The sequence below is a fragment of the Peromyscus leucopus genome, chromosome 19 (assembly GCF_004664715.2).
Source record: "Peromyscus leucopus breed LL Stock chromosome 19, UCI_PerLeu_2.1, whole genome shotgun sequence".
Lineage (NCBI taxonomy): Eukaryota > Metazoa > Chordata > Mammalia > Rodentia > Cricetidae > Peromyscus > Peromyscus leucopus.
In genome coordinates this window covers 10,984,195-11,011,652 of record NC_051079.1, presented here as the reverse complement: position 1 = coordinate 11,011,652, position 27,458 = coordinate 10,984,195, and the positions used below count along the sequence as shown (strand labels likewise).

At 40.1% G+C, this 27,458-nt stretch overlaps 1 protein-coding gene across 7 annotated transcripts; it reads right to left on the bottom strand.

Annotated features, from left to right (window-relative positions):
• Positions 1–721: 721 nt before the first annotated feature.
• Rnf138 (ring finger protein 138) lies at positions 722–26,455 on the bottom strand. 7 transcript variants are annotated; one of them, XM_028886557.2, is made up of 8 exons: positions 26,217–26,454; positions 25,573–25,767; positions 16,753–16,918; positions 15,237–15,352; positions 7,868–7,924; positions 5,839–5,950; positions 3,322–3,429; positions 722–1,771 (listed from the first exon to the last, which is right to left on the bottom strand). In XM_028886557.2, exons 2-8 carry the CDS (start codon positions 25,680–25,682, stop codon positions 1,703–1,705), a joined length of 738 nt encoding a protein of 245 aa, XP_028742390.1. In that variant the 5' UTR covers positions 25,683–25,767; positions 26,217–26,454; the 3' UTR covers positions 722–1,702. The 7 variants fall into 7 exon arrangements, with proteins under 7 accessions (XP_028742390.1, XP_028742393.1, XP_028742392.1 ...); XM_028886560.2 differs by lacking the exon at positions 3,322–3,429 and having other exon boundaries at positions 26,217–26,455; XM_028886559.2 differs by lacking the exon at positions 26,217–26,454 and having other exon boundaries at positions 7,868–7,918; positions 25,573–25,826.
• Between the last annotated feature and the right edge of the window lie 1,003 nt (positions 26,456–27,458).

Below are 27,458 nucleotides of genomic sequence, written 5' to 3'. Positions count from 1 at the left end.
GGCGTGCGCCACCACCGCCCGGCTTTGATTAAACTTTAAAAGTATCAAAGTTATTGCTTTAGCTAGAAGAACTGTGGACAGAAGTTTCCTTTTAAAGAGTTCATTATACAGATGTTCCTAAAATTCCTGTATGTCAACTGAAAGTGCTAGAAAACACAGCAAACATCACATTCGAGAATGGACAGAAAAGAGGCATTAAGATGTATGGCTTTTTGTGTGTTTGATTATATTACTAAACATAAATAAAGTCATTACTGTTTAACTGAAAAAGGTTTTTAAAAAATGCATGTTCAAAATTAACATTTTTATTAAATCAAGTTAAAAAAAAGTTCACTGTAGAAAAGTCAACAAGGGTATTAAGAAAATCAAAATATACCATTTTTTACAATGTATGTATATATTAGCAGCAAACTACTTCAGAGATTTTTCTTTTGAGTTTAGTTATTTTAAAGAAAGCGTAACAGTGTATGTCAGCATGGAATGTCAGGAATTCACTCTTCACCCTATACTCTGTGACTTGGCCTCTTCTACAATACTTTACACCAAAGACTAAGAACGAACTTGGTTTTGACTAAAATGTAGTTAAACAGTAGCTGGTAAAACCTCTCTCACTACATCACCTATGCATTATTTTCAAAAATAACTAATGAGCACCATATAACAAATTTTTCAGATGTAATAACAGCCAACTATACCATTTAGTATTTGGCTTACTGTTTAAAAAATCTGGTAACATACAAAATTTTAATCAAATGAGATAAATACTTCAATCCTATATTGCTTGCCCATTATTAAAACTCTTAATAGAAATTCTATACATAACCTGACAAACTCTAGGTAAAGATATATGTGCATAGATACATGCAAAAGTGTATGTACATATCTCCACATACATCTTCAACTTTGGATTTTTAAAAAACTAATTTAAGTGTAATATATCATCACAAACTGAAAGTTTCATCAGCTAGTGAGAAATACTGACTACAAAGAACTGTCATACAACTCATTTTAGGCTTACAAATTACTCAAGCTAGAGTGAAATAACAAACTAACCACCAAAGAAAACTTTTTTCTCTTCTTTTGATATGTTCATCTAATAGCAAAAGAAGAAACATTTGTACAATATGCTTTCAAAGTCAAAATTATTATAGAAATTTCACTAGTCTTCAAAAATACAAAACATTACATAAATACAATTTTCTTATTGTTGAATTCCTCAGCTAGAATCTATTCTTTAAAAAATCCCTTTGGATTATCCCACTTAGCACTTCAAGTTTCCATTCTGCAGTTCTGACAAATGGCTCAGGCTTATTATTTTTATAGGAATCACATCTTTTAGAATTTGCTGTTACCTTTGTAATAAAGTACTGTTACCTCTAAAGTAAATAGAAGGAACTGCATCAAAATATCAAAAACAACTTAATGAAACATTCAGAATATGTAACACAAGGAAGAAAAAGACAACAGGAATTCCCTTTTCACCACACAAGTAAAATAGAACCATTTCCATGCTGTTAAAGTAACTGTCTAGAGAATGGAGTTAGGGTGGCCCACCTTTAATTTCAATTAAAAACCTAATACAGTAGACTGAATTATTATTTTTATTAATATGCACAGCAAATTATTCAAACGGTGACTTCATGTTGTCTTCCCCTTAAAGATGGCACTTGTAGGTACAAGGATGCAGAAATGTGTACTCAAATCAGATGTTTGCTTGAAAAGATTCTTCTACAGCAGTTTGATACTGGGTTTCCTCATCTAGCTGAAGATTCTAAGTAAAGAAAAAAAAACGTTAACAGGGTAATAGTCAACTATTCAATTTTATCTAATGCATTACACATCTTCACATTCATTTGCATACAAGGGAGTTTATGTACAATATGCTTTAAAATGCAAGATTAAGCCAAGCACCATGGTGTGTGTGCCATATTCTCAGCCACTCAGGACCGTGAGGCAGGAGGATACCTAGAGCCCAGGGGTTTGAAACCAGCAGGGACATAATGGGACCCCATCTCAAAAATTAGCAAAATACAAGGTTTCAATACATGAACTTTTAAAATTAAATTTGGCTATCATTATTTAGTAATAAGTAATAACTGCTCTGCTCAGCAGAGGATAAAATTTACACTGACCAAAATTATAGTTAATTAAAACTAGTAATATGATAAATTTGTATCATTTCTAAAAAAGATTTCTAAGTTTTGAAGAGAAACTAAATTTAAGAAAGATAAGCATTATGTTAACTAACTGAATTAACAGCCGAATTAACAGTTCTTAACCACAACGTGAAACTAAGTAACTGTAGCTCAGTCATTTTTAAATTATAACTGACTCTATGACTAGGGCTTAGTACCTCGGTGTACAACAACTGTTTAGAATGCACCGAGTCTTGACTCAGTGCAAACAACACCAACAATAGAAACCCTATTCTCTCTTTAACAACCCTATTTGCTGTCAATTTATGCCCCATGGATTAGCTTTAAAAGATATCAAGTCCTACCTGACAACTGAAATAGTTTTTTATGGCAAGGTAAAACAAAGAATTAGATTAAAAATAGTTGACAAAACCTATTTTGTTCTTCCAAATATAGCCCTCCAGACACAGTATCTGCTCTTAAAATGGAAATTTAAAAATAATACACAATTGCTTCCTAAAATCACTAAAGCAGCACATGTGAATTTTACAAACATTTAAATTATTCTGAAATAAGACTAAAATTGCAAATCCCATAAAAATGAAAATTATGCATGCCTGTTTTTACCTATTGGGATTAATTGTGTATTAAATAAGATCTTAACTACACACAAGCTGAATAAAGTGCAATTTTATAATTAATAAAGTGAAACCATCACATCATTTTTTAAAATTATCATGAGTATGAAAAATAGAAATGGAGCCATTTTGGTCTGAGGGGCTCTGTTGCCTTTCCTGAGTAGACAACCTGGTTTTTGATGGGTTTCTCTGGTTTGTGTTCTTAATGTGCCTCCTATGCTAACAACTTACTCTGTATTTGAAGCCCATTCTCCCACAAGATTTGTACCAATTTTACTTTTTAAGCAGGTATAATTTTCTCTTAATTCTAGGCAATTTTTACTTAAACTTTCATTTTGCTATTAAGGGGCTTATTTTTCTAGTAATTATCTCTCTAGTATAAAAAATAAATTCAATTCTCAGAATTTCATGAAGCTTAACAATTTTACTACTAAAAACACAGCAACTTGCCCTTTATTCAAGTAGTCTGATTCCACAACTTGCCTGAAAACTCAAATTTAGATTGAAAAAGTTAATTTAACTTTCTTAATCTTGAAGAACTCACTTACCACAAATTCTCCATAATCAAACTGATGTCTCTGATTTAGATGACTAACGAAATTTCTAGTAATCTGGCTAGGATCTCCCCAAGGAAGAGACACACAAATAGGACATGTCTATGAGAAACAGATTGTTTTAAATAAAAAAATAACAAAAATAATGAAACATCATATAATTATTGAGAGCATTAAAATACAAGCTCATGTTACTGAAAACACCAGGTATACTTCATTGTGCGTCACTTTGCTGCATTTTGCAGATACTACATTTCTTTAAAAGTTGAAAGTCTGTGCCAACCCAGTGTCAAGCAAGTCTATTTGGCACCATTGTTCCAACAGCTCAAATGATGAATAACACTTTTAGCAATGAAGCATGTAACTCAGATAATGTATATACTTTAGACATAATACAATTGCATACTTAACAGAAAACAGTATAGTCAAGTGTAACTTTTATATGCACTGAAAAATAAAAAAAGGTGTAGCTCAATTCACATCAATTTTTTATTTTATTTTTTGTTTTTTTGAGACAGGGTCTCTCTAATGTAGTCCTGGCTATTCTGGAGCTTGCTATGTAGACCAGGCTCACTGAGATCCTCCTGCCTCTGCCTCCCAAGTGCTGGGATTAAAGGCGTGCACCAGCACATCCAGCCCTCACATCAGTATTTGCTTTAATACTGTGATCTGTACTCACACCTATAGTCTCTCTAAGGTTTTCCTGAACACAAAAAGCACTGGACAGTATAAAGAGATTGACACAGGGTCTCACTATGTAGCCCAGGCTGCCTTGAACTTGTGATTCTTCTGTCTAAGCCTCCCAAGTCCTGGGACTAGAGACATGTGTCACCATGTGCAGCTCTTAAAATCCATTTCTAAGAGCCAAATCCCATGACTAGATCATTTCCCAAGCAGATTACCTTAGATAAATGACACTATTATAGTAAGAGAGACCATGGATATTCTATTAATTAAATCTCTAGTTATAGAACTATTTAAACAGAAACAGCACATGCAGCCTATACTAATGTCAATGTAATGACAGTTTCCATTAACTATCTACAACATGTGTAACATATAGTCTCACCTGATCTAATTAATAACCATTATAGAAATATTATTAGCTTGATTTCACTTACATGTAAAATGAAAATGGAGTGAATCATAAAGTTTAAACTGTATCCTCAAAGTTTTAATGAAGTACATTTTTTAAAATGACACAAAAAGAAGTAACTGGATTCTAACCAAAGCTGACAGTGCATAGAGTATTATGCAGAAAAGAATACAAATCAAATAATTCAACCCACATACCTCTTGGGTACTGTATTTGCTTATTTAACCCCTTCCCTTCTAATGAACGGTTGCAGGAATTGAAAGGAATCCTCAATAGTTACTCGGGCATTTTTTTAAAAACATTTTTCTACTATATTTGCTAAAATATCTAAAGACTGGCTGTAAATGTTATTAATAAATTTTACTCCTTATTTTTGAAGAAGCTGGTTGTAGTAGCTCAACCCTGTCGTCCCTAATCCTATTGTAAACTGTCCACATTACCTCATGATATCATCTTCCTTTATATAAGGTAATAAAAATCAATCAACAACCTTATCCTATTTATGTAGAGAAATATATAGCACCAGCTCTTCCTGAAGCTGAGGCGGAAAGAACACAAATGCAAGGTCTGCCTGGGGAACTAAGTGAGACCCCCCATCATAAAATTTTATTAGAAAAAATTTAAAAGGCTGGAGATATATTTTAAAAGTAGGATTCTTGTGGAGCAAGTGTCGAGCTCCAGTTGAAGCCCCAGTACAGGGCAGAAGGATGAAAGATATCTTCCAGCTTAATAAATTCACTTATCTATGAAATGTATGCTCAAAATGAGTTCTTTTGGGACCATTAACATAATGTTGGGATCCTGTAGTCTACATAGATTTCCCCTAAAAACAGCATCAAAAAAGACAAGTATGCATCAAAATAAAAATAAATATAGCATGACTTTTTCCTTCTTGCTTTTACACATTCATATAAATTCTTCAATGATAGAATTAAAAATATCTACTGATTTTTACCCTTTGGCTTTTGAGACAAGGTCTCACTGTATGGCTCTGGCCAGTCTAGAACTGTTCTCCAGAGCTAGGAGTAAAAGCATTCATCACCATACCTCGCTCAGTTTTATTCTTATAAGTATTGTCTTCTATAACAGATTCATGTGACTGGATCCAGTCCTCTGCATCCAGCAGAATAAACTGAAAGGACTCAACAGAATTAGGCTCTGCCACTACACAAAAATGACTCCCTAGTTCACACTTTATTCTTTACTAGAGTAGTCTACATTACCTGACAGTAACTATCTTTCTTTACATGAGGCAATAAAAATTTAAATATCTCATTTATTTGCATCACAATCAATCATTTATTAAAACTTTTAAATCCAAATTTAAGTAAGAAATTTCCCCTTTCTATACATAAAGAGAGATTCATGGAACCACATGCTTTAAACAAAAGATTCTTTTGAATATATGTACTCACCACAGGAACTATCTGAAATAGATGGTTACTATTACAGTGATCCAACAAACGCTGTCTGGTGAAATTTGACTCTTGACATAAGGGACACTTAAAGGTGGGATGCCCAGAAGAACTACAAGGCAATTCAAATGAGACATACTGAAATTCAAAACCATCAACATAAAAAATGAGGTATTTTTTAATGCACTGTTGTGAATTATTATGTTTTAAGTCATAGTTATGAGATTATTTAACAACTGATTCGGAATAGAATTTCTCTTACAGTCTCATTTTATATAGTACTAGTGTTTATCCTTTCAGTTCATTTGTTCTCCAGGGGGGAAAAGCTAAGTATGATAGTACTCAGAAGGCTAAAGCAGCGAAGTCATGAGTTCAAGATCAACCTCATCTACCTTATGAAACCCATCTCCAAAAAAACAATTACAAACAAAATGTAGGACTATGGTTAAGAAGTTAAGTCCAGCCGGGCGGTTGTGGCACACGCCTTTAATCCCAGCACTCGGGAGGCAGAGCCAGGCGGATCTCTGTGAGTTTGAGGCCAGCCTGGGCTACCAAGTGAGCTCCAGGAAAGGCGCAAAGTTATGCAGAGAAACCCTGTCTCGAAAAACCAAAAAAAAAAAGAAGTCCAAATGTAATTGTAATCATTCATGTGGTACCAGAAGTCACTGCGTATCCCTTCAAGTTTCTAACTGTCTTACGGTTTACCACATTTTAGAAAGCTCCTATGTAGGAATTTAAAACTTAACAGAGATTCTATGGACCAGTGAAATGCTTCAACAAGTGAAGAAGGCACAAGAAGTTGTCTGACTGTACTGCAGCATGTGCTTCATTACCCTTCCAAGGCTCACAAAATAAACACAGTTAGTGAAAGAAGGATTTCCATCAAATTCTAACTTTAATCTACCCCAGATTAAGAATCTAACACAAAATTCACAGAAAAAGCAAAAAAGCAAAGACTGAAACGTGTAGTGGTTTGAATAACAATGACTCCCAAAGGTTTGTGTGTTTGAATATTTCATTCCCATTTGTTAGAACTGTTTGGAAAGGATTAGCAAGTATGGCCTTGATGGAAGTGTGTCATTGGGCAGACTTTGAGGTTTCAAAAAATTGACACCATTTCCAGTGTGCTTTCTGCTTCCTCCTTGTGTATGAAGATGTATCTGCTCCAGTTGCCAATCACTAGGCCTCATATCACCATTATGGACTCTAATCTTCTAGAAATATAAACCCCAAATAAACTCTATCTTCTGTAAGTTGCACTGGTCATGGTGTTTTACCACAGCAATAGAAACCCTAAGATAAAGTAGTTCAAAGCAATCTAAGAATCAAACATCATTGGGCTTTAACACTTCTGAATGTCACCAAGTTCAATATTGACATCTTTGCCTGAATTATGCATGGAAGAAATCTGACCAGGAAAATAGACTAGCTCTTACATGATCCTGAAAGCAACAACTATTTAAGCACTGTTTATTTCTGAAGCATTAACTCCCAGGACTATAGTTAGTGATTTAACTGAATAAATGTTTATTTTAAAAATACAGTAACTGGGCTGGAAAGATGGCTCAGCAGCTAAGGGGCACTTGCCACCCAACCTGAAACCTGAGTGAAGTCCTCAGGACTCTTACGGTGAAAAGAACCAACTCCTGCAAGCTATCCTCTAGACCACTATATGTGTAATGTGGCATGCACATGAGCACACACAAAACACACACAAAAATCACACAATAAAAAAAAATACTAAAAATCTACTAACTAATCTATTTAACGTTATTATCTACATGCCTGTTAAACTCCAAGCACTCTGAAGGCTTAGGCAAGAAGATCATGAATTTAGGGCCAGCCTAAGCTTTACAACAAAACTCTGTCTCAGAGAAAAGAAAAATCTATCATGAGGATTCAGGATTATAGCTCAATGAATGCCTAGTATGCTCAATCCCTGAGTTAAATTCTTACCACCACAAATAATAAAGACCTTCTATATTATTCAACAATATTATTTACCAAAGTAGAATTTTTAAAAATTTACCTTGTATTCTCTTGGTAAGTTTCTGTATTATCAGATGTAGATGTTTCACTCCTGTTACTTAAGAAGCACAGGGGGGAAAGAGTTAATGCCCCAAATAATAAAACACATCACAGCTTCATTAATGTGAACTGTTTAATGAAGATGACCAGACTGAACTTTAGGGGCTGAAGAGATGGCTCAGCAGTTAATACTTTTGGTCTTCATAGGCACCAGGCACACATCTGGTACACATGCAGGAAAAACACTCAATCCACATTAAAAAAAAAAAAAAAAAAAAAAAAGTGTGAACTTCAAGTAGTTTTTTGGTTTTTGCTGAGACAGGGTTTCTCTGTGTAGCCCTGGCTGTCCTAGAACTCACCCTGAAGACCAAGTTGGCCTCCAACTCACAGAGATCCACCTGCCTCTGCCTCCCAAGTGCTGGGATTAAAGGCCCACGTGCTACCACCACTCGGCTCAAGTAGTCTTTAATACAAAATATTCATGATATTCATGACATCGCTTTCAAAAATCAAGAAAGACTGTTTAAGTTCTTATCCACTCACATATTTATGTCTTAGATGATTACAGCAGGGCATAGTGGTATACATTTACAATGTCACCACTTAGAAGGCTGAGGCAGGAGGAATAATAGGTCTGAGGCCAGCCTGGACTACTTAACTCTTGTCTAAAAAACCAAACAAAAAAACCCAGCCAGGCATGGTGACATATATCCTTAATCCCAGTATTTGAAAGGCAGAGACAGAAACAGGTGCATCTCTGTGAGTTTTGTGCCCGGGCTACAAAGAAAATTCCAGGCCAACCACTACTGCAAAGTAAGATGATATCTCAAAACAAAAATAAAACCTTTTACAATATTCAGGTACAAGTGTAAAGTAAAGAACACAAAATTTTAATTACATAAAATCTTTTTCCTCAACCAGTGATGTTCTTTTGGGGATGATGGTGGAGTTAGGGCGAGGACAGAGTCTAGAAATTAGGCCATGCTGGCTTCCCATTCTCCTGCTTCTTCCTCTGGCATTATAGGCATGTGCTATCACATTTGGCCCTTGCTCATTTTTTAACACGCAGGATGTTTTGCCTGCATGTAAGTCTATGCAGTACATGCATAAAGTGCTTGCAGAGGCCAGGAAAAGGTGTAGGATCCCCTGTATCTGAAGTTACAGATGGTGGTAAGCCTCCAAGCAGAGGCTGACATTCGAACCCAGGTCTTATGGAAGCACAGTCAATGCTCTACTAACTACTAAGCCATCTCTCCAGTGCTCCTTGTTAAATTTTTAAACCCTTGGGTGAACTAAAAGATTTGTGAACCTTTGTCAGGTAGCTAGGACATGGTAGAAAACTGTGGCTTCCAAAGTAAAAGGGGTTTCACAAAATACTTGACTTTTTTTTTTTTCCAAGACAGGGTTCCTCTGTGTAGTTTTGGTGCCTGTCCTGGATCTCGCTCTGTAGCCCAGGCTGGCCTCGAATTCACAGAGATCCACCTGGCTCTGCCTCCCAGTGCTGGGATTAAAGGTGTGTGCCACCACTGCCTGGCAAAATATTTGAACTTTTTTAATGATTATAATTTACTCCCCAAAAAGAAACTAGGCTTCATTAGTACACTTCTCTAATACATAGACTATCCTGACATATTTAGTTGTACCCTATGCCAGAAAAGTCAGTGTTATATGGAATATTAGAAGAAGGAGCATTCCACACAGGAACTATAACTAACATGCCACAGAATTTCATCCATGTTGTCAATGTTATAAAAACAAGTACGCCAGGCAATGGTGGAGCATGCCTTTAATCCCAGCACTCGGGAGGCAGAGCCAGGCGGATCTCTGTGAGTTCAAGCCCAGCCTGGGCTACCAAGTGAGTTCCAGGAAAGGCGCAAAGCTACACAGAGAAACCCTGTCTCGAAAAATCAAAAAAAAAAAAAAAAAAAAGAAAAGAAAGAAAAGAAAAGAAAGACCAAAACAACAACAAAAAAACCCCAAGTACTTGCAGGCTTTGGGGCTTCTTTTCCAGCTCACTAGACTACTTTTACCATGGAGAAACATTTTTTTTTCTTTTAGAGACTTGTATTATTTTTCATTATATGAGTGTGTCTGTGTATGAGAATGCAGGTGACCTCAGAGGCCAGAGACATCAGTTCCACCTGGAGCTGGAGTTATGGATGGTTGTGACCCGCCTGGTGTGGGTACTAGGAATCAAAACACATCCCAAAGTGCAAGAAGTGCCCCCCACCCCCCAAGGAAAACATTTCTCTTGCCAGGCATCATGACACCTATAATCCTAGTATTCAGAAGCCAGCTCATCAGTTCAAAGCCTACTCAAAACTACATAGTAGTCACACGGCAAGATCCTATCTCAAACCCCACCTCCCCCCTCAAAAAAAATTAAGGTCTAAGGATGCAGCTCATGGTTTAGTGCTTATCTATAATATGTAAAGCCCTGGGTCCCTGAGTCTGATCCCAAAGCACCACAAAACAAACAAGCCCAATAACAAAAAAACGTAATTCTGCCCATGTCCATATTGAAAATTGATGATGCCTTCTATGGTAATTACAACATTGCATAGGATATATAAATAATACTAGATTCTATATAAGATTTAGCAGTAAAGAAATACAATAAAGTTTAAAGGGTCTAATTGGAGTATAAACTATAGTTCTATTAACAGGAAGAAATTCTAAAGGTTAGGAAAGATTCAACAGGACAGCTAACATTTTAAATAAAAAAAGGAAAAGCCAGTAAAATGATTCAGGGGTCAGAGCAGCTTTCCACAAGGTCTGAAACCTAAGTTTGATCCTCCGGTCCCACAAGTTGGCAACAGAGAACCATTTTCTGAAAGCTGTCCTCTTACCTCCAACAGAGAGAGAGGAGAGAGAGGAGAGAGAGGAGAGAGAGGAGAGAGAGAGAGAGAGAGAGAGAGAGAGAGAGAGAGAGAGAGAGAGAGAGAGAGAGAGAGAGAGAGAGAGAACAAAAGAGTAATAGCACCCACATGGCAGCTCACACCGACCTGGAACTCCAGTTCCAGGGAATCTGACACCTCACACAGACATACACGCAGGCAAAGCACCAATCACATAAAATAAAAGTAAATCATTAAAATTTTACCAGTTGTGGTGATGCATGCCTTTAGTCTCAGCACTCAGGAATCAGAGGAAGGTAGATCTCTGTTCTGAGTTCAAGGCCAGCCTGGTCTACAAAGCAAGTTCCAGGACAGTCAGGACTACACAAAGAAACCCTGTAACCCTGTCTCGAAAAACCTAAATACATACATACATACATGAATAAATAGTCTACCAGCTGAGCTGGCAAGGTATAGGTTAGAGTGCTAGGGAAAAGCAGTACCACTTGTAAAGGATGGAGGTGAAGGTATGAACTAACACCACACAAGACATTTTTTAACTTAATCTCACCTACACTAACACATTAACTTTCAACCCCACTTAGCAGGCCTTGAATTTGTGATTCTCCTCCTCAGTCTCCTAAGTAGCTGGGATTACAGCCCGGTGCCACCAGGCCTATCTCTATAGTTTTTATTGTACTCATTCATTTATTTTTAGTAAAAAGCAAGATTTTATGACATACTCCAGGTTGGCCTTGAACTTATCATGTAGCTTTGACAAGCTTTGAAATCATGGAAATTTTCTTGCTTTAGTCTTCTGAATACTGGATCACAGGTGAGTGCCATCACACCCAGCTAAGCCTGCCCTGTTAAGTAAATTAAATATCTTCCAAAATAGCAATGTTGGATCTGGGAAGATGCCGCAGTGGTTAAAGTACTTACTGCATAAGCATAGCATACGAGTTTACCTACCCAGCACCCATTTGATGACAGGAGGACAGCACTCACATAAAAAGACAGGCACAATAATGTAGCACGAATCTTAAAAGGTCATATTCATAAAAACAAACCTGGAGCCAGGTACTGGGGTCAACACTGGAAGATCAGAGAAGCAGAACAAGCCACAGCCACCTCACCTTGCCAATTCCTCAGCTGATCCTGTTTCCTCAGACTGGAAGCCTCTGTGTCCTCCTATCTGAATGAACTGCTGCTGTAAAGCCTAAAAGCTTAAGCAGGCTCTAGTTCCTGGTTTTCATGCCTTATCTACCTTTCTGCTTTCTGCCATCACTTCCTGGGATTAAAGGCACGAGTCACCATGCCTGGCTGTTTCCAGGATGACTTTGAACTCACAGAGATCCAGACCAATCTCTGCCTCTGGAATGCTAGGATTAAAGGCGTGTGCTATCACTGCCTAACCTCTATGTTTAACATTATGGCTGTTCTGTTCTCTGACCCCTAGATAAGTTTACTGGGGTGCACAATATATCAACCACACAATAAGGCACTCCTGTAAGCTAGTGTTGGGACAGCAGAGACAAATGATCCCTAGTCCCTCGGGACATCAGTGAGCACCAGGTTCAGTGAAAGACTGTATCTTCAAAACTAAGGTGGAGAGAAACTGCAGATATCTGATACTGCTCAACAGGAACACATATGCATATATATTGACATGTATAGCACACGCGCGCGCACGCACACACACGCATACACACACACACACACACACAAGGTAGCAAGGATATGTTAAAATTCAACATGGCTGTTTAACATATATAATACAATGATATGTAGAATTACACAGCAAAGACAAACACTAAAAAGAAAATGATCAAATAAGAAAGGAGTCTGAGCCAGGCGGTGGTGGCGCACGCCTTTAATCCCAGCACTTGGGAAGCAGAGCCAGGCAGATCTCTGTGAGTTTGAGACCAGCCTGGTCCACAGAGCGAGATCCAGGAAAGGCTGCAAAACTACACAGAGAAACCCTGTCTTGGGGGGTGGGGGGGGGCAGGAATAGGACTTTGTGCTATCAGGCAGTCATTAGAGTTTGGAGATGACATCCATTTTTCTTAAACACTAAAGAAAATATACTGGCAGGACTGGAGAGATGGTGCAGTAGTTAACTGTCAATTAAAAAAAAATGTACTTGCAGAGGACCTGAGTTTGGCTTACATCAACTGGCTCATAACCACCTATAACTCTAATTCCCGGGGGATATGACACCCTCTTCTGGCCTCTGCAGGCACCTGCACTCACATGTACATACACACACAGAGACACACAGGTCTACACATAACTGAACAGATTGAAATGCCATCAGGCAGATTAGGGAACTACCAACTGAACACTAATACCATTCAGAAAAATGAGAGGGACTGAGTTAGAGAAGTAACAACAGCCAAGAAAGAACATAGATAAGGAATATTGTTACTAGGACTTAACATCGTCCGACCAAATGAAATCTAAGGAACCAAATGAGCAAGGTCTGTGTCCTAGGGATAGGGTAGGGAGTTGTCATTTAACAAGCAGTACAGAGTATGGTGGGTGGTGTATACCTGTAATTCCAGTACTCAGGCAGCAGAGGCATCACAAAGTTTGAGGTCAGGAATAGTCTACATATCAAGATCCATGCCAGCCAGGGCTACAAAGTGAAACCAAATCTCAAAAAGCCAAAATAAAACAAAAACAAAGCAGCCCAATAAAGTGACAGTATATGTAATACACTCTAAGAACTTCGCTGAGTACTTGGGATACAGTGTTGAAAAAAGGTAACAAAACATTACTCCATATTAAGAAAAATTAACTGGCCAGGAGGTGGTGGTGCACATCTTTAATCCGAGCACTCAGGAAGCAGAGGTAGGTGGAACTCTATGTGCAAGACCAGCCTGGTCTACAGAGTGAATTCCAGGACAGCCAGGGCTACACAGAGAAACTTTGTCTTGAAAAACAAAACAAAAAATTAATTGGGCAATAAACAGATATCTACTTTTAATACAGCAGAAGTACTGTAAGCAAAGCAGAGGGAGGAAAGAATCCACATGGATTTATTTAAAAAAAAAAAAAAAAACCACTAAATGAAAATGACAATTTCATCTACTGACAGTAAATTGAGAACCTGGGTTGAGTTCTGCAGAGCAATGAAAACATTACTAAAGAACTTACCAGAAGTTTCAACTAAGTAGTCAGTAAAACAGCCAAAAGAAATATTATAACTATATGAACAACCAGAGTGCTTAAAGGTGGTTAAAGTACGAATATTAACAACATGTATCAAGCACTGAAATTAAAATTTTATTTATTTGACTTAGCATATTGATTTCCACAAGCTATTTTAAGACTGAAGAAATTGCATTTCTTTACACTATTGAACACAAGCTTGTTATTAATTTTCTAAATGACACAAAACATTTAGGGATACATGTGGGGATGATAAAAATTAAAGAACTGAAAGAACAGTAGTTATAGGTATATGGAGTTCAAACCAACACAGCTCACAGGAAAACTGTTCTGGTAACTGCTCTATTTCTTGACCTGGGTTAGCGGGTAACCAGGTATACATCTAATCATTATTATTTACTTGAACAGTATTTACTGAGCTTCCATTACTTACTCAATTGTACCTGGGTAGATGGAGAATAACAAAACAAATTACCAAAGTACCTCTATTTCAAATTAGTTAAAGGAGCTCACAGTAGGGCTGAGGAGATAAATGGATTAGCAGGTACAAGCACTTGTTACTAAGGCTGATGGCCACCAGAAGTGGTAGTGCATGCTTTTAATCCCAGCAGAAGCAGAGATTCTCGAGAAAGAGAAAAACTATTCAAAAGTAAAAAAATAAACACCTGATGACCTGAATTCAATCACCAGGATCCATATGGGAAAAGAAAACTGACTCCTCTAAGCTGTCCTGACCTCCAAATACACACACACACACACACACACACACAGAAATGTAATAAATGTTTTTAAATGACGCAACAAAACAATAATAAAAAAAAATACCACTTTTTTTGAAGCTATATATGTGGTATGAGGTTTGGGACTACACATTTGTAAGCCCAGTGCCCAGGAGACTCAGGAGGAGTCCAAAGCCATCATGGGCTATATAAGAAGTTCAAAACCAGCTTTAGATACACTATACCCAGTCTCAAAATAATAGTAAAACAGAAAAGTAGTAGTAGTAATAGTATATCTAAGCACTATCAGAATAAAAACTTCAAAAAACTCCAGTATTGAAATAAATTATTGAAAATGATTTTGCCAAATATTTAAATTATTTCATCTGAAAATTAATTGAGTTTTTAACTCCCAGGTATAATTTTTATTCAAAGAAAGATTTTCCCAGAATGATTTTAAGTAACATAAGTTTAGGCATATGATAAAGTTGGTCTCCTAGATACAAATATCAAATAAATTTTGAAGGCAAATTCTAGTTAAGATACTTAGTGTAATTTGTTAAACATATACATATCAAAATTCCCCAAGCAATTTCCATTCAATTATTAAAATTTTGCTTTTAGAATAAATGTTGCTTACCTGCTCCTTACTGAATCTTGAGAAATCTTAAAGTTTGGAATGACAGAAGACACACCATATTCATCCTGATACTTCTTACAAGATTTGTAATGATGTCTCATGCGATAGAATTTAATCTGTAAATTATTGGTTAAATACGATTTTTAATTTAGAACACAATACACAAAATTTGAGATACTGTCAATAAGAGGAAAAAAGATAAAAATAGATAACTAAATATTTCATTTAAGCAAAAGTTTCTTTATAAAAGTAAGTTAGTGTCAGGCAGGGTCGCACATACCTTAAACCCCAGTACTTGGGAAACAGATCTCTTATTTAGAGGCTAAGGCCAATCTGGTCTACACAGTGAGTTTCAGATCAGCCAGGGCTACATAGGGAGACCCTGCCTCAAATAAATAAATAAACTAACAAATAAATATAGTAACACCAATAGAAAAAGTCAGGCACAAGGTGCATCCTTGTATCTCAGCATTTGGGAAGAGGAAACAAAGAATCAGTTGTTCAAGGTCATCTTCAGTTATGAGTTCAAGGCCCACTTGGGCTACCTGACACCCTAGCCCAGAAAACCAAATACAAAAGAAAGAATTCTAAGAGGCTGCCTCATACTGCTGGGCATTTGACTATTACAACCCGATAAGAGAAAAAAGCAGGTAAGAAATGATGTTTCCTGTGTTCATATTGGGAACATTTTTTTTGGTTTCTCACTGAGAAACAAGGCCAGAATCCCCCAAGTGTATTTTCAGTTCACCATCTTCTTCAGAGATGGAAAGCAGATCTGACTTGAATAAATGCGCTACAGACACAAGGCTATACTCAAAGCCTAACCACTTCTCACCAGTTCAGCCTTCTTCAAGTAGAATAGAGAATGTTATTTGTTTATCAATACCTGATTATCCCATGTGCTTAAAATTAAAGCTTAAACCAGTCTTCTGTGAGATATTTCATGATTTCTTAAATACCTAAGTGGGCACCTACAGGTTTCTTTAGTATATAAATCTATTTGGCTAACTTATTAACATTTGACAGACTATGAGCTTATTGAGAAAATAAACTTTTAATCTTTTTTTTTTTAAGATTTATGTATTTGTTATGTATACAGTGTTCTGTCTACATGCATGCTTGCAGGCCAGAAGATTTCATTACAGATGGTTGTGAGCCACCATGTGGTTGCTGGGAATTGAACTCAGGACCTCTGGAAGAACAGCCAGTGCTCTTAACTGCTGAGCCACCTTCTCCAGCCCCTAAACTTTTAATCTTAAAGATGAAAAATCTCTAAGGTTTCTGATACACAAAGCTTCTGATCTTTTCTACATAACTCACTCTAAATAGCATCTTGTTTATTTTGTTTTTGAGGCTATCTCAATCTGTAGCCCAAGCTGGCTGTGAACTTGCAGTCCTCCTAGTTCAGCCCCCTGAGAGCAAGGATTATAGGTGCACACCATATTGCTTGGAAATGTCTTTCTTTTCAAAATCATGTTCACCAGGAAATTAAAACACTGTCATAATATAACTCTACCTTTTTTGAACAGCATCTGCAGCTACCAGAAAACTTCCTCATGACATTTTCAAGATCTAAGGCCCGTTCTGGACATGCTCTTTCTCTTCTAGTCACACTTCCACGACATAGGGGACAATGTATTCCACTTTCTCTCATTGCAGTCAGGAAACATTTTCTACAGAAACTAAACCAAACATTTGTTACATGTTAGTTAATTACAGAAAAAATTACTTTATTTCTTTTAAACAAATGATTATGGATATGTACATATACTACGTAGTCAGGCTATTCAAATGTATGCACAGCCCAGTTTTGAAAGTTATGTATGTATTTCTCAGACATTAAGACTAATAACTGGATTAGATGGTAACAAAATAAAACTACATTCAAGTCCATTTTACAACTTTTTTTTTTTTTTTTTTTGAGAAAGGGTCTCACTCTGAAGCTGAAGTTTATAGACTCTAAGGAAGCAATCCTACTTTAACTTCCTGAATGATGGGAATTATAGGTATGTGCCACCACACCCAGCTACATTTGTGTCTGAAAACTCTAAAACAAAGACAGGCGTGGCAGCACAGGCATTTAATCCCAGCAAGTCAGGAAGATGAAACAGAAGGATCTCTTTGAGCTCAAGGACAACCGGTCTCCATGTCTCAAGTTCCAGGACATCCAGAACATAAAAAGACCAATTCAAACAAACAACAACAACAACAAAAAAAAAAAAAAAAAAAAAAAAAAAAACACCCTATATTCCAGTAAATAAATACCTTTTATTTCCAATTTTTCTGTTTTTCCTTCTGTACCACAAACATGCCTCTTCAGATATAAACTTGTTTATTATCCCCCTTTATATTAAACTAGATAAATTTTAAAAAGCTTAGTAATTTTTGGTGTGCACCTTCCTTCTCTTCCTGTCATACTTTCTTTTTCACATATCAAAGAAGCCTGTAATTTTAGAATAGCACATTACCCTATTACTACAAATCCCTGTTTGCTACTCCCAGATGCCAACAATCAACAGACTGGGAGAGAAAAAAAACACATTTTTACCCACTGTGCTTTTAGTGTAAGTTAAATACCTGGCAAGCAAATTTATATAATCAAAATAATTACCCCAAATAACTTATTTTTAATAAAGAATCTTGGGGCTGGAGAGATGGCTCAGCAGTTAGGAGCACCTGTTGTTCAATTCCCATCACCACATGGCCGCTCACAACTGCCTGTAACTCCAGTCCCAGGGAATCTGATGCCCTATTCTGGCCTTCACAGGTACTGCATGCAAATGGTGCACAGACATATAGGTAAAACAATGATAAACAAAAAGTTTCATGTAGCTAGAGTGACCTCAAATTCTTCACATTACGTTGGCCTTGAACTCCTGATCCTCCTGCCTCCAAGTACAAGGATCATAGGCATGTATACACCATGCCTGGCCTGGCCTTTTTTTTCTCCCTTGAGACAAGGTAGCCCTGGTATGGCTCAAACTCACAGCAACTCTCCTGCCTCAGTCTCCTTAATGCTGGGACTACAAGCAAGTGCCAAAATACACAGCTCCCCAAAATAACTAAGGAGGGGAAGTGAGCAATCAATTAATCTTCAGGTCTTAAAATTAAACTCATCTGACCAAAACTACACAGAGAAACCCTATCTCGGAAAAAAAAAATTAAATCAATCTGTTAAGTAAACAGTACAGTTTTTGCCACTTTATAGTTTAAAAATCTTAAGAAGCTGGAAGGTGGGTGGTGCATTCTTTTAATCCCAGCACTCAGGAAGGAGGCAGAGGCAGGTGGATCTCGGAGTTCCAGGCCAAGTTCCACAACAGCTACCAGCTACACAGAGAAATTCTGTCTGGGTGGGGTTGGGGGGGCGGGGGGGGGGGGGATCTTAAGACAGGTAGTGGTGGCGCACACCTTTAATCCCAGCACTTAGGAGGCAGAACCAGGCGGATCTCTGTGAATTCGAGGCCAGCCTGGTCTACAGAGTGAGTTCCAGGACAGGCTCCAAAGCTACAGAGAAACCCTGTCTTGAAACAAACAAACAAACAAACAAAAAGACACGAAAATATAGAAGGGGGATTTGTTGGGAAGAGGTTCAGAGAAGTTAGAAGGAAATGAGAGGGTAATTGAAGACAAAAATGAACAAAATACATTATATGTATGAGACTGTCAACAAATAATTTAAAAAAATTCATAGTGAGTTCCCAATTAGTTAGAGCTATATCATGAAACTTCATCTCAAAAGTCAGAAAGAAGCCTGATATCTTGGCACATGCCTATCATCTCAGGACGTGAAAAGTAGAAACAGGAAAATCAGAGTTCAAAGCCAGTCTTAACTATAAAGGAGTTCAAGGCCAGCCTGGGCTATCTATATAAGATAGGTCTCAAAGGAAGAAAACTAATGTTTCCCAGATATGTTGTTACATGTAAATTTTCATTTAGATTCGAGCTTACTTCTAACACTGTACAAATATTCCTTGACATTTTAAAAAAAGAGACAGAAACTATATGATGTTTGGCTTTAAGTGTCAAGTTGACACAATCCAGAATCACCTGGGAAGAAAAGTCAATTGAGGTATTGTCTAGATTAGGTTGGCTGGATCTGTGGGTGTATTTTAGGACTGTTTTCATAGCTACTGATGTATATGAAGACCCAGACCATTTCAGACAGCAGCCTTACCTGGTTTTCAGCCCTGAACTGTGTAAGAGAAGGCTGTCTAAGTAGCAAGCATGGTTTTATTGTATCCCTGTTCTGGATGGGATGTGGTGCTTTAAATTCCTGTCTTGATGTCTCCAAAGGAACAGACTGTAATTGTAAATCAAATAAACCCTTTCTTCCCTAAGTTGTTTTTTGTCAAGGTATTTTATCACAGCAACAAAAACTAAAATGAACAAAATAAAAGATTTTTAAGATTACACAGTAAACTAGGAGAAATAAGCTTATCAATAGCCACTCTATTTTCTCCTGAAATGTTTTTTTGGACATTTGCCTCACGCACACTTTTTTTTTCCTTTTGAGGAACAGTATTGCTATGTAGCCCATGCTGGTTTTAAATTCCTGGCAATTCTCCTACCTTATCTCACCTCCCAAGTGCTGATTTTATAGATGTGCCACTATGACTGGTTCAGCTGGGGGGCAGGGGAAGCACCGGACCTCACATAGGCTAGATAAATGTGCTAACAATGGGCTAGGTCCCAGGTCCTCCCAGTTCGTTTTGGTGTTTTGAGACAGTCTCACTTAGTTGCATAGCCTAGCCTTGAAATTGCAATTGTCCTTTCTTAGTCTTCCCAGATGCTTTTGCAGACCTGTACCACCCAAGCCAACTTTGTTTTGTTTTTCAGTGCTGGGGATTAAACCCAGACCTTTGTGCATGCTAGGCAAGCATTTTAACACTAATACCGTCAGCCCTTACTTTGTTTTTATTTTTTTATTTTTAAACATTATATCGGACTATTCTAAGGTATCTAACAGTGTTGTGGTTTGGTGGTTTTTTTTTTTTTTTTTTTTGTTACTGCTTTGCTTTTTGTTTTTAATTCTTTCAGTTTATGTCTTGCCTGGATTTCTTCCTATCCTGTCTACTACTCCTTAGAATACAGCTCTCTCTAATGAAGTTACGTAAGTATTCTTCAAAACTTGGGTCTATCTAGGACCTCTGCTCTTCTTGCTTTGTTACATATGTTCCTTGGTGAACATAACCACAAAGGCAGCTTTAGCTCCATTTATTCCAGATCTACGTATAGTATATACATTTAACTAGTGGACATGCTGTCATTAAATCTTATACAATATCCTTAAAATGTCAGGGGACTCTTCTCTGCATTACCACTACCACCTTAGTTTAAGGTTCTTTCTCATCATTCTCTTTCCTGACATATCAATGTGTCATCAACATTACTAGTGTCAACTGCCAACCTGAAATTTGACACTTAAATAAACTTTCTAAAAGTGAAACCACACCATGCTGTTCCCCTGCCAAAATAGGTCTCTGGTTTCTAGGAAAACATTCATATATGGCTCACCCAGTAAATTTCTGCCAGTATATGTAAACTACAGCTATTACACATATTCTTTGGCTCCAAACTCTGTCTGAGGAAAGCCATCTTCTAGTAAATCTATACACGGTATACCCACCATGCCCCAGAAACAAACTATCACTGGTAAATTCATCTAGAAAATCAGTCACTTATATTTATATTCCCAAACTGATTTAGATACTTGCTTCTTGTTGCTAACATAAAATTTTCTACCTAAAAATCTTATAAATATCAGTAACATTTATAGGTTTCTCTACTAGACTATTAACAGTTACCAAAGAAAGTACACTGAGTACTCCTTATGCCAAAAAGAAAGCATTAGACAATTTCTATTTGGAGAAATAAATGGAGATTAAAGGGACATTTGTAATGATTTTGCTCCTTTTCTGCCACTGAAATGGCCATGAAAACCTATTTTTAATATCTACAAGATCCCCAGTGATCCAAATCATTAACCTCATCCCTCTCTATGAATCATAAAGTAATTTGGTACTCTTTTCCTTCTGTTAGTTTAATAGACTAGACTGTATCCATCCAGTAAGGCACTGAGCTCAATCCTAAGCCTCACTTCAAAAATACAACCTGATTTTACAGCAAAAGATAAACTTGTTTATAGGTACAATTCTGTCTTTTGTAAAAAAGAGATAATGATGTGCCGGGTGGTAGTGGCGCATGCCTTTAATTCCAGCACTAGGGAGGCAGAGACAGGCAGATCTCTGTGAGTTCGAAGCCAGCCTGGGCTACAGAGTGTGTTCCAGGAAAGGCGCAAAGCTACGCAGAGAAACCCTGTCTCGAAAAACCAAAAAAAAAAAGAAAAGAAAGAGAGAGATAATGATGTAGTAAATACTTTAAAATAATTCTAGTTATTAAAAAAAAAAAATCCGGGCTGGAGAGATGGCTCAGCGGATAAAAGCACTGACTGCCTTTCCAGAGGTCCTGAATTCAATTCCCAGCAACCACATGGTGGCTCACAACCATCTGTAATAGATCTGGTGATCTGGTGCCCTCTTCTGGCCTGCAATCATATATGCTGTGTACATAATAAATAAATAAATTTAAGAAAAAGAAAAAAAAATTCCTTCACCCCATTCAGTTCTGTCAATCTAGACCCTGCTCCATCATTACCTACATTTTCATCTATATAAAAAATTTAGCCGGGCGGTGGTGGCGCACACCTTTAATCCCAGCACTCGGGAGGCAGAGCCAGGTGGATCTCTGTGAGTTCAAGGCCAGCCTGGTCTACCAAGTGAGTTCCAGGAAAGGCGCAAAGCTACACAAAGAAACCCTGTCTCGAAAAACCAAAAAAAAAAAATTTCCCCCCTCTTCCTTCTTTAAATACACTGTTCAGCAAGAAGTACAAAGCAACTATAGAGAAAGTGCTGGTAGAGAGCTATTCTGTTCTTGTCCAGTAAGTTAATCTGAAGAAAGTCAGAACTAAAAAAAAAAATCATCACTTGAGGTCAAGCTAAATTACAGTCCTTCATTTTAAATATACCACATGTGAAATACAGTGGAATTTTGTGCACAGAATTTTGAGGGGCTGAAATTTACAATGGGGTCTGAGGTCAGTGACCCCAGAGTATCTGAAATGATTCTGTACATAAAAGATCTATGAAGTACACACACAACAGCTACCATAGCGTCCTCTTGCCTCATCTGCACCAAAGAAAAGTGTCAGGCTGTCATTAATCTTGCTTTAATTATTTTAAATCGTGTGTGTGTGTGTGTGTGTGTGTGTGTGTGTGTGTGTGTGTCTGTCTGCAGGACATGTGCACGTGAGTGCAAACGCCTTGCAGAGGCCAGAGATGCTGGATCCCTTGCAACTAGAGTTAATAGTTGTCTACCTGATGTGGATGGTATGAACAGAACTCTGGTCCTGTGGTAGGACAGTAATTGTTCTTAACCTCAGCGCCATCTCTCCAGTCCTCATTAATCTTTCTTTCATTCCCCTTTTTTTGTTTGTTTTTCTGGTTTTTTGAGACAGGGTTTCTCTGTGTAGCCCTGGCTGTCCTCAACTGAGATTTGCCTCCCTGAGTACTGGGATTAAAGGCATTAGCCACCACCACTCAGCTCATTAATCTTTCTTGACGAGCAAAAATAACTTCCCTAGTTCATCACTAAACGCCAACTCACATGACTGCCACAGAATAGGATTAGTGAAGATGAAGAACAGTGAAGAGTTGGCTCATGCCCAACAGAAGAGATGGCCAACACAAAAGGAGTTCAATGTTATTTCTTTTTTTGGGGGGGAGGGTTTATTTGGCTTACACTTCTATCACTGAAGGAAGTCAGGACAGGAACTCAAGCAGGGCAGGGACTGAGGGCAGGAGCTGATGCAGAGGCCATGGAGGGGTGCTAATTACTGGCTGCCTCCTCATGGCTTGCTCAGCCTTTTTTTTTTTTTTAATTTACTTATTTTTCTATTATCAGCTTGATACAGTATAAATTCTTAACTTAATAGTGAAATGTTTCACTGAGGCTTGCCCAGTAATTGAGTAAAACCAAAACTTATAAGCCCCAGTCATCCTAGGGTCCTCCTTGCTATATATATAGCCTCCCTGGTTCTGTGGGCTGCAGTCTGATTGTTCTTTGCTTTATATCTAGAATCCACTTGTGAGTGAGTACATACTGTGTTTGTCCTTCTGGGTTTGGGTTACCTCACTCAGGATGATATTTTCTAGTTCCATCCATTTGCCTGTAAATTTCATGCTGTCATTGTTTTTCTCTGCTGAGTAGTACTCCAAATGTGTACCACATTTTCGTAATCTATTCTTCAGTTGATGGGCATCTAGGTTGTTTCCAGGTTCTGGCTATTACAAATAGTGCTGCTATGAACATAGTAGAACATGTATGTTTGTGGTATGATTGAGCATTCCTTGGGTATATGCCCAAGAGTGGTATGGCTGGGTCTTGAGGTAGTTCGATTCCTAATTTTCTGAGAAATCGCCATACTGATTTCTACAGTGGTTGTACAAGTTTGCATTCCCACCAACAGTGGAGGAGTATTCCCTTTGTTCTGCATCCTCTCCAACTCAATGATATTTCTGTACTTTTTGAATCATATTGCTTTTTTTGGGCATTTTTGTCCCTTTTGTTATGTGTTTTTCATTTTTTTAGTCTGGTTTGTTTGGGCATTTTCTTTGTTTGCTAAAGATTGAGATAAAGGACAGTAGATGGAGAAGATATGAGAGGAGTTGGGGGAGGGGAAATCATGATCAGACTACATTGTGTGACATTTTTTTTTTGAGACAGGGTTTCTGTCTAGTTTTGCTGCCTGTCTTGGATCTCACCCTGTAGACCAGGCTGGTCTTGAAGTCACAGAGATCCACCTGGCTCTGCCTCTCGAGTGCTAGGGTTAAAGACGTGTGCCACCACTGCCCAGCGTGAAATATTTTTTAATAAAAAAGGATTATCAATGTCAAAAAAAGTTAACAAAAAAGTCATCTGTAGCTAGACTTGTGATCAAGAAACCAAAGTTCTATCCACCACCATTATTCCTTTTCTTAGACGGGATTGCTGGATTGTTGTGTTTTGAGACAAGTCTTGCTTGGTGTGTAGTCTAGGGTGGCCTGGAAGTCACTACACGGCCAGGCTAGTCTCAAACTCAAAATCCTGTCTGAGCCTCCCAAGCATCACCTCACCTATGCCTTGAAAATTCTAAGTCCCATCATTAAAAACAAGAGTGGGAGGAAAAACTTAATCTAGAGACTTGTTCAATTCTTTGCAGCTGCTTGGAAGCACCGAACTTTTTCACGCCCCACCTGCCAGAAACCCATGTCTAAGTTTGGAACGGAGCCTAGAAACTGGTTATCTTTACTTTAAAAAGTTCCTCAGGGGAGCCCGGCGTGTTGGCGCAAGCCTTTAATCCCTGAGGCAGGGAGATCGCTGTGAGTTCCAGACTGGCCAGAGCAACAGGAGCCCGTGTCTCAAAATAAATATATAAATAAGCAAGTAAGTTAAGTAAATAAATAACGTTCCTCGTGGACTCTGGTCATCACCCAGGCCTGTCACGTGCTTTATTAAGGTCTGTCTCCAGCCCCGACTGGCACTGGCTGTCTGGGAAAGGATTCAAGTTGCTTCCCGTAACCATGGCAAGCAACCCTACCTCAAGGCCACCCTGCCCCGAGCCTTTGTGTCCTACCTCATCCCTGGAGTAAGCACCTCAGCCAGCCACAGTGCACAGGAGGAACGCACAAAGGGAGCCACCTCCTGCAGCCCAGGAAACCCTGCGGCCCAGGAAACCCTGCAGCCCAGGAAACCCCTGCCGCCCCTTCGGACCTCGCGTGGGCGAAAAGGGCGCTAGCCTAGGCTCCTCATCTGACACCGTTTGAGCCCCGAGTTTCCAAATCGGCTCAAGGACGGGTGTGAAGGAGGGGTCGCGGGCTGTGTGTGGGGTGTGTGTGTGTGGGGGGGGTGTCCTCGCACAGACCAGGGTCTAACACCCCAAGGGAAGCCCCTGTAACCACCACGGCGGGCCCTACACGACCGACCCCGCGGCGGGGCCCGAGCACTCAACGCCCGGGCCTCCACAAGGGTTGCTAGGAAACAAAAAGGCTCCACGTTCTCTGCGCCCCCCCCACCCCCGCCCCGCGCTCCGGCCCGGCAAGGAGGGCCAGGGACGCCCCCCCCCCCCAGAGGGCCCGAGCACCGACCGACCCCCGAGCGGGGGTGGGAGGTGGCGTGGCGCAGAAAGCAGGCGGCGGCGGGGCCGAGGCCGGGCGGAGGGACGCCGGGCTGCTGCGGCGGGGCGGCGGCGGCGGCGGCGGGGCCCGCGGGGCCGGGCGCGAGCGAAGGGGCGTCTACTCACACGTGCTGACAGGCCGCGGTGCGCACCGGCGTCTTGAGCACCTCCTGGCAGACAGGGCAGTAGAAATCATCTTCCGTGTAGGACGTGGCCGCCGAGAGCTCCTCGGACATGGCGAGGGGTGGGCGGGAACGGCGCCGGCGCCGGCAGGGGCCCAGGTGGCGGTGGCGGCCCGGAGCCCGACGCCCCGAGAGAGCCCTGAGGGGGGAGGGAATCGTGTCAGGAAGCGGCTCTCTCAGGAAGCGGCCGGCGCCAGGAAGGGGGCGGGGCTCGGGGGCGGGGCGGAACACCGAGACAAGGCAGCAGCACGAGCAGGCCCCGCCCATTCTCCGCCGGCCCACGGCGCGGGGGCGGGGCTTGGCGGCAGGCGCAGGGGAGGGGCGGCTGTCATTGGCTGCGCCCGCGGCTTCTACCGCCGGCGCGCGCCGAGGCCCCGCCCCGCCCCTCCCGGCCGCCATAGCGCCGCGGCCCCGGCCCCGCCCCGGGGAGGGGTGGGCCAGGCGCCGCGGCTCCGCGGAGGTTCCGCGCTCGGCCGCCGCTCGCCCCCGTCACTCCTCCCGCCCCAGGCCCCCCCGCTCCGCTCCGCCCTCCCACGCCCTCCCCGGCCCGCGGCTCTGCCAACGCCGCCCAGGCTCGCCCGGCCTCACCTCAGATCCCCGGAGCCGCGCTGGGCCTCATGCGCCTTCCCCGGAGCCGCGGGCCGGCCGAGCGGTGGCCCTCCGCCGTCCTCTGGCTTCAGTCCCGCGGCGCGCAGGCCTCATGGGACTGGACCCCAGTGAGGCTCGTGGAGCACTGTCAAGCCCCCTCCCCCGGAGCCGCGGTCCCTGGGCATTGCGGGGCTCGCCGCCCGGCCGCGGGTCACCGCCCACCGCGGGGCGGGGGCGTGGTGGCCTCCCCGGGCCCCATGGCAACCGGGGGCGGCGCGGCGCGGCGGCGGATTGTGACGAAAGCAATGGGCGGCCCTCTTCACCCGGCAGTCTCAGCCGCCCCGCAGTGTGGATTCCGTTGCCTGCCCTCCTTCTGCCTTTCCTGGGAATTTTCTTCCTTTTTTTTTTTTCCTTTCCTTCTTTCCTTCCTTTTTCTTTATTTTTTTCCTTTCTCACTCTCTCTTTTTTGGTTTCTTAAGACACGGTTTCCAAATATTCCTAATACAAAGGATCTGATTTTCATTATTAATCCCGGCCAGATTTGGATTTGGGCAAGAGGTGTGCTATGGAACAAGTAATCACAATTTGGTTAGACGTCTGTAATTGGGGAGACTGGGGTAGGAGGATCTCAGATTCAAAGGCTGCTGTCGAGTTGGAACTTTGAATTTAAGCAAAATGACAGATTTGTACATTTCAGGCATTGACAGATTTTCGATTAAGGAAGGTGAGAATGATAGATTTGAAGAATGAGCTAGAAGCATGTACCTATGCATTTCATCTAAGTCACTAATTCGTTATTTTTGTCTCACTTGGGAAATAAGTGTGTTTTCTTGAATGGGCCCTTAATTCCTAGATAAAGCCACATAATACAGGAACCCAACTATGTGGGAAAGAGAAGGTAAGGAAAATCCAGAGTATATGAGAACCTTCAGTAACCTTAGAGAAAAATACCAATGCCATCCTTTGTTAAAACCCTTAAACACAATCTAAGTTAATTATAAATAGATGTCATTTAAGACACTAGTTTGGGGGCCAGGGAGATGGCTCAGTGGTTATGAACACTAGCTGCTCTTCCAGAGGACACAGATTCAGTTCTCAGCACCCACATGGCAGCTCACAGCCATCTGCAACTCCAGTTCTAAACATCTGAATTCCTCTTCTGGCCTCCTTGTACACTGAACATGGAGGTGCATGGGTATCCGTGCAGACAAAACATTCAGAAAAGAAAAATAAAATTGCAAA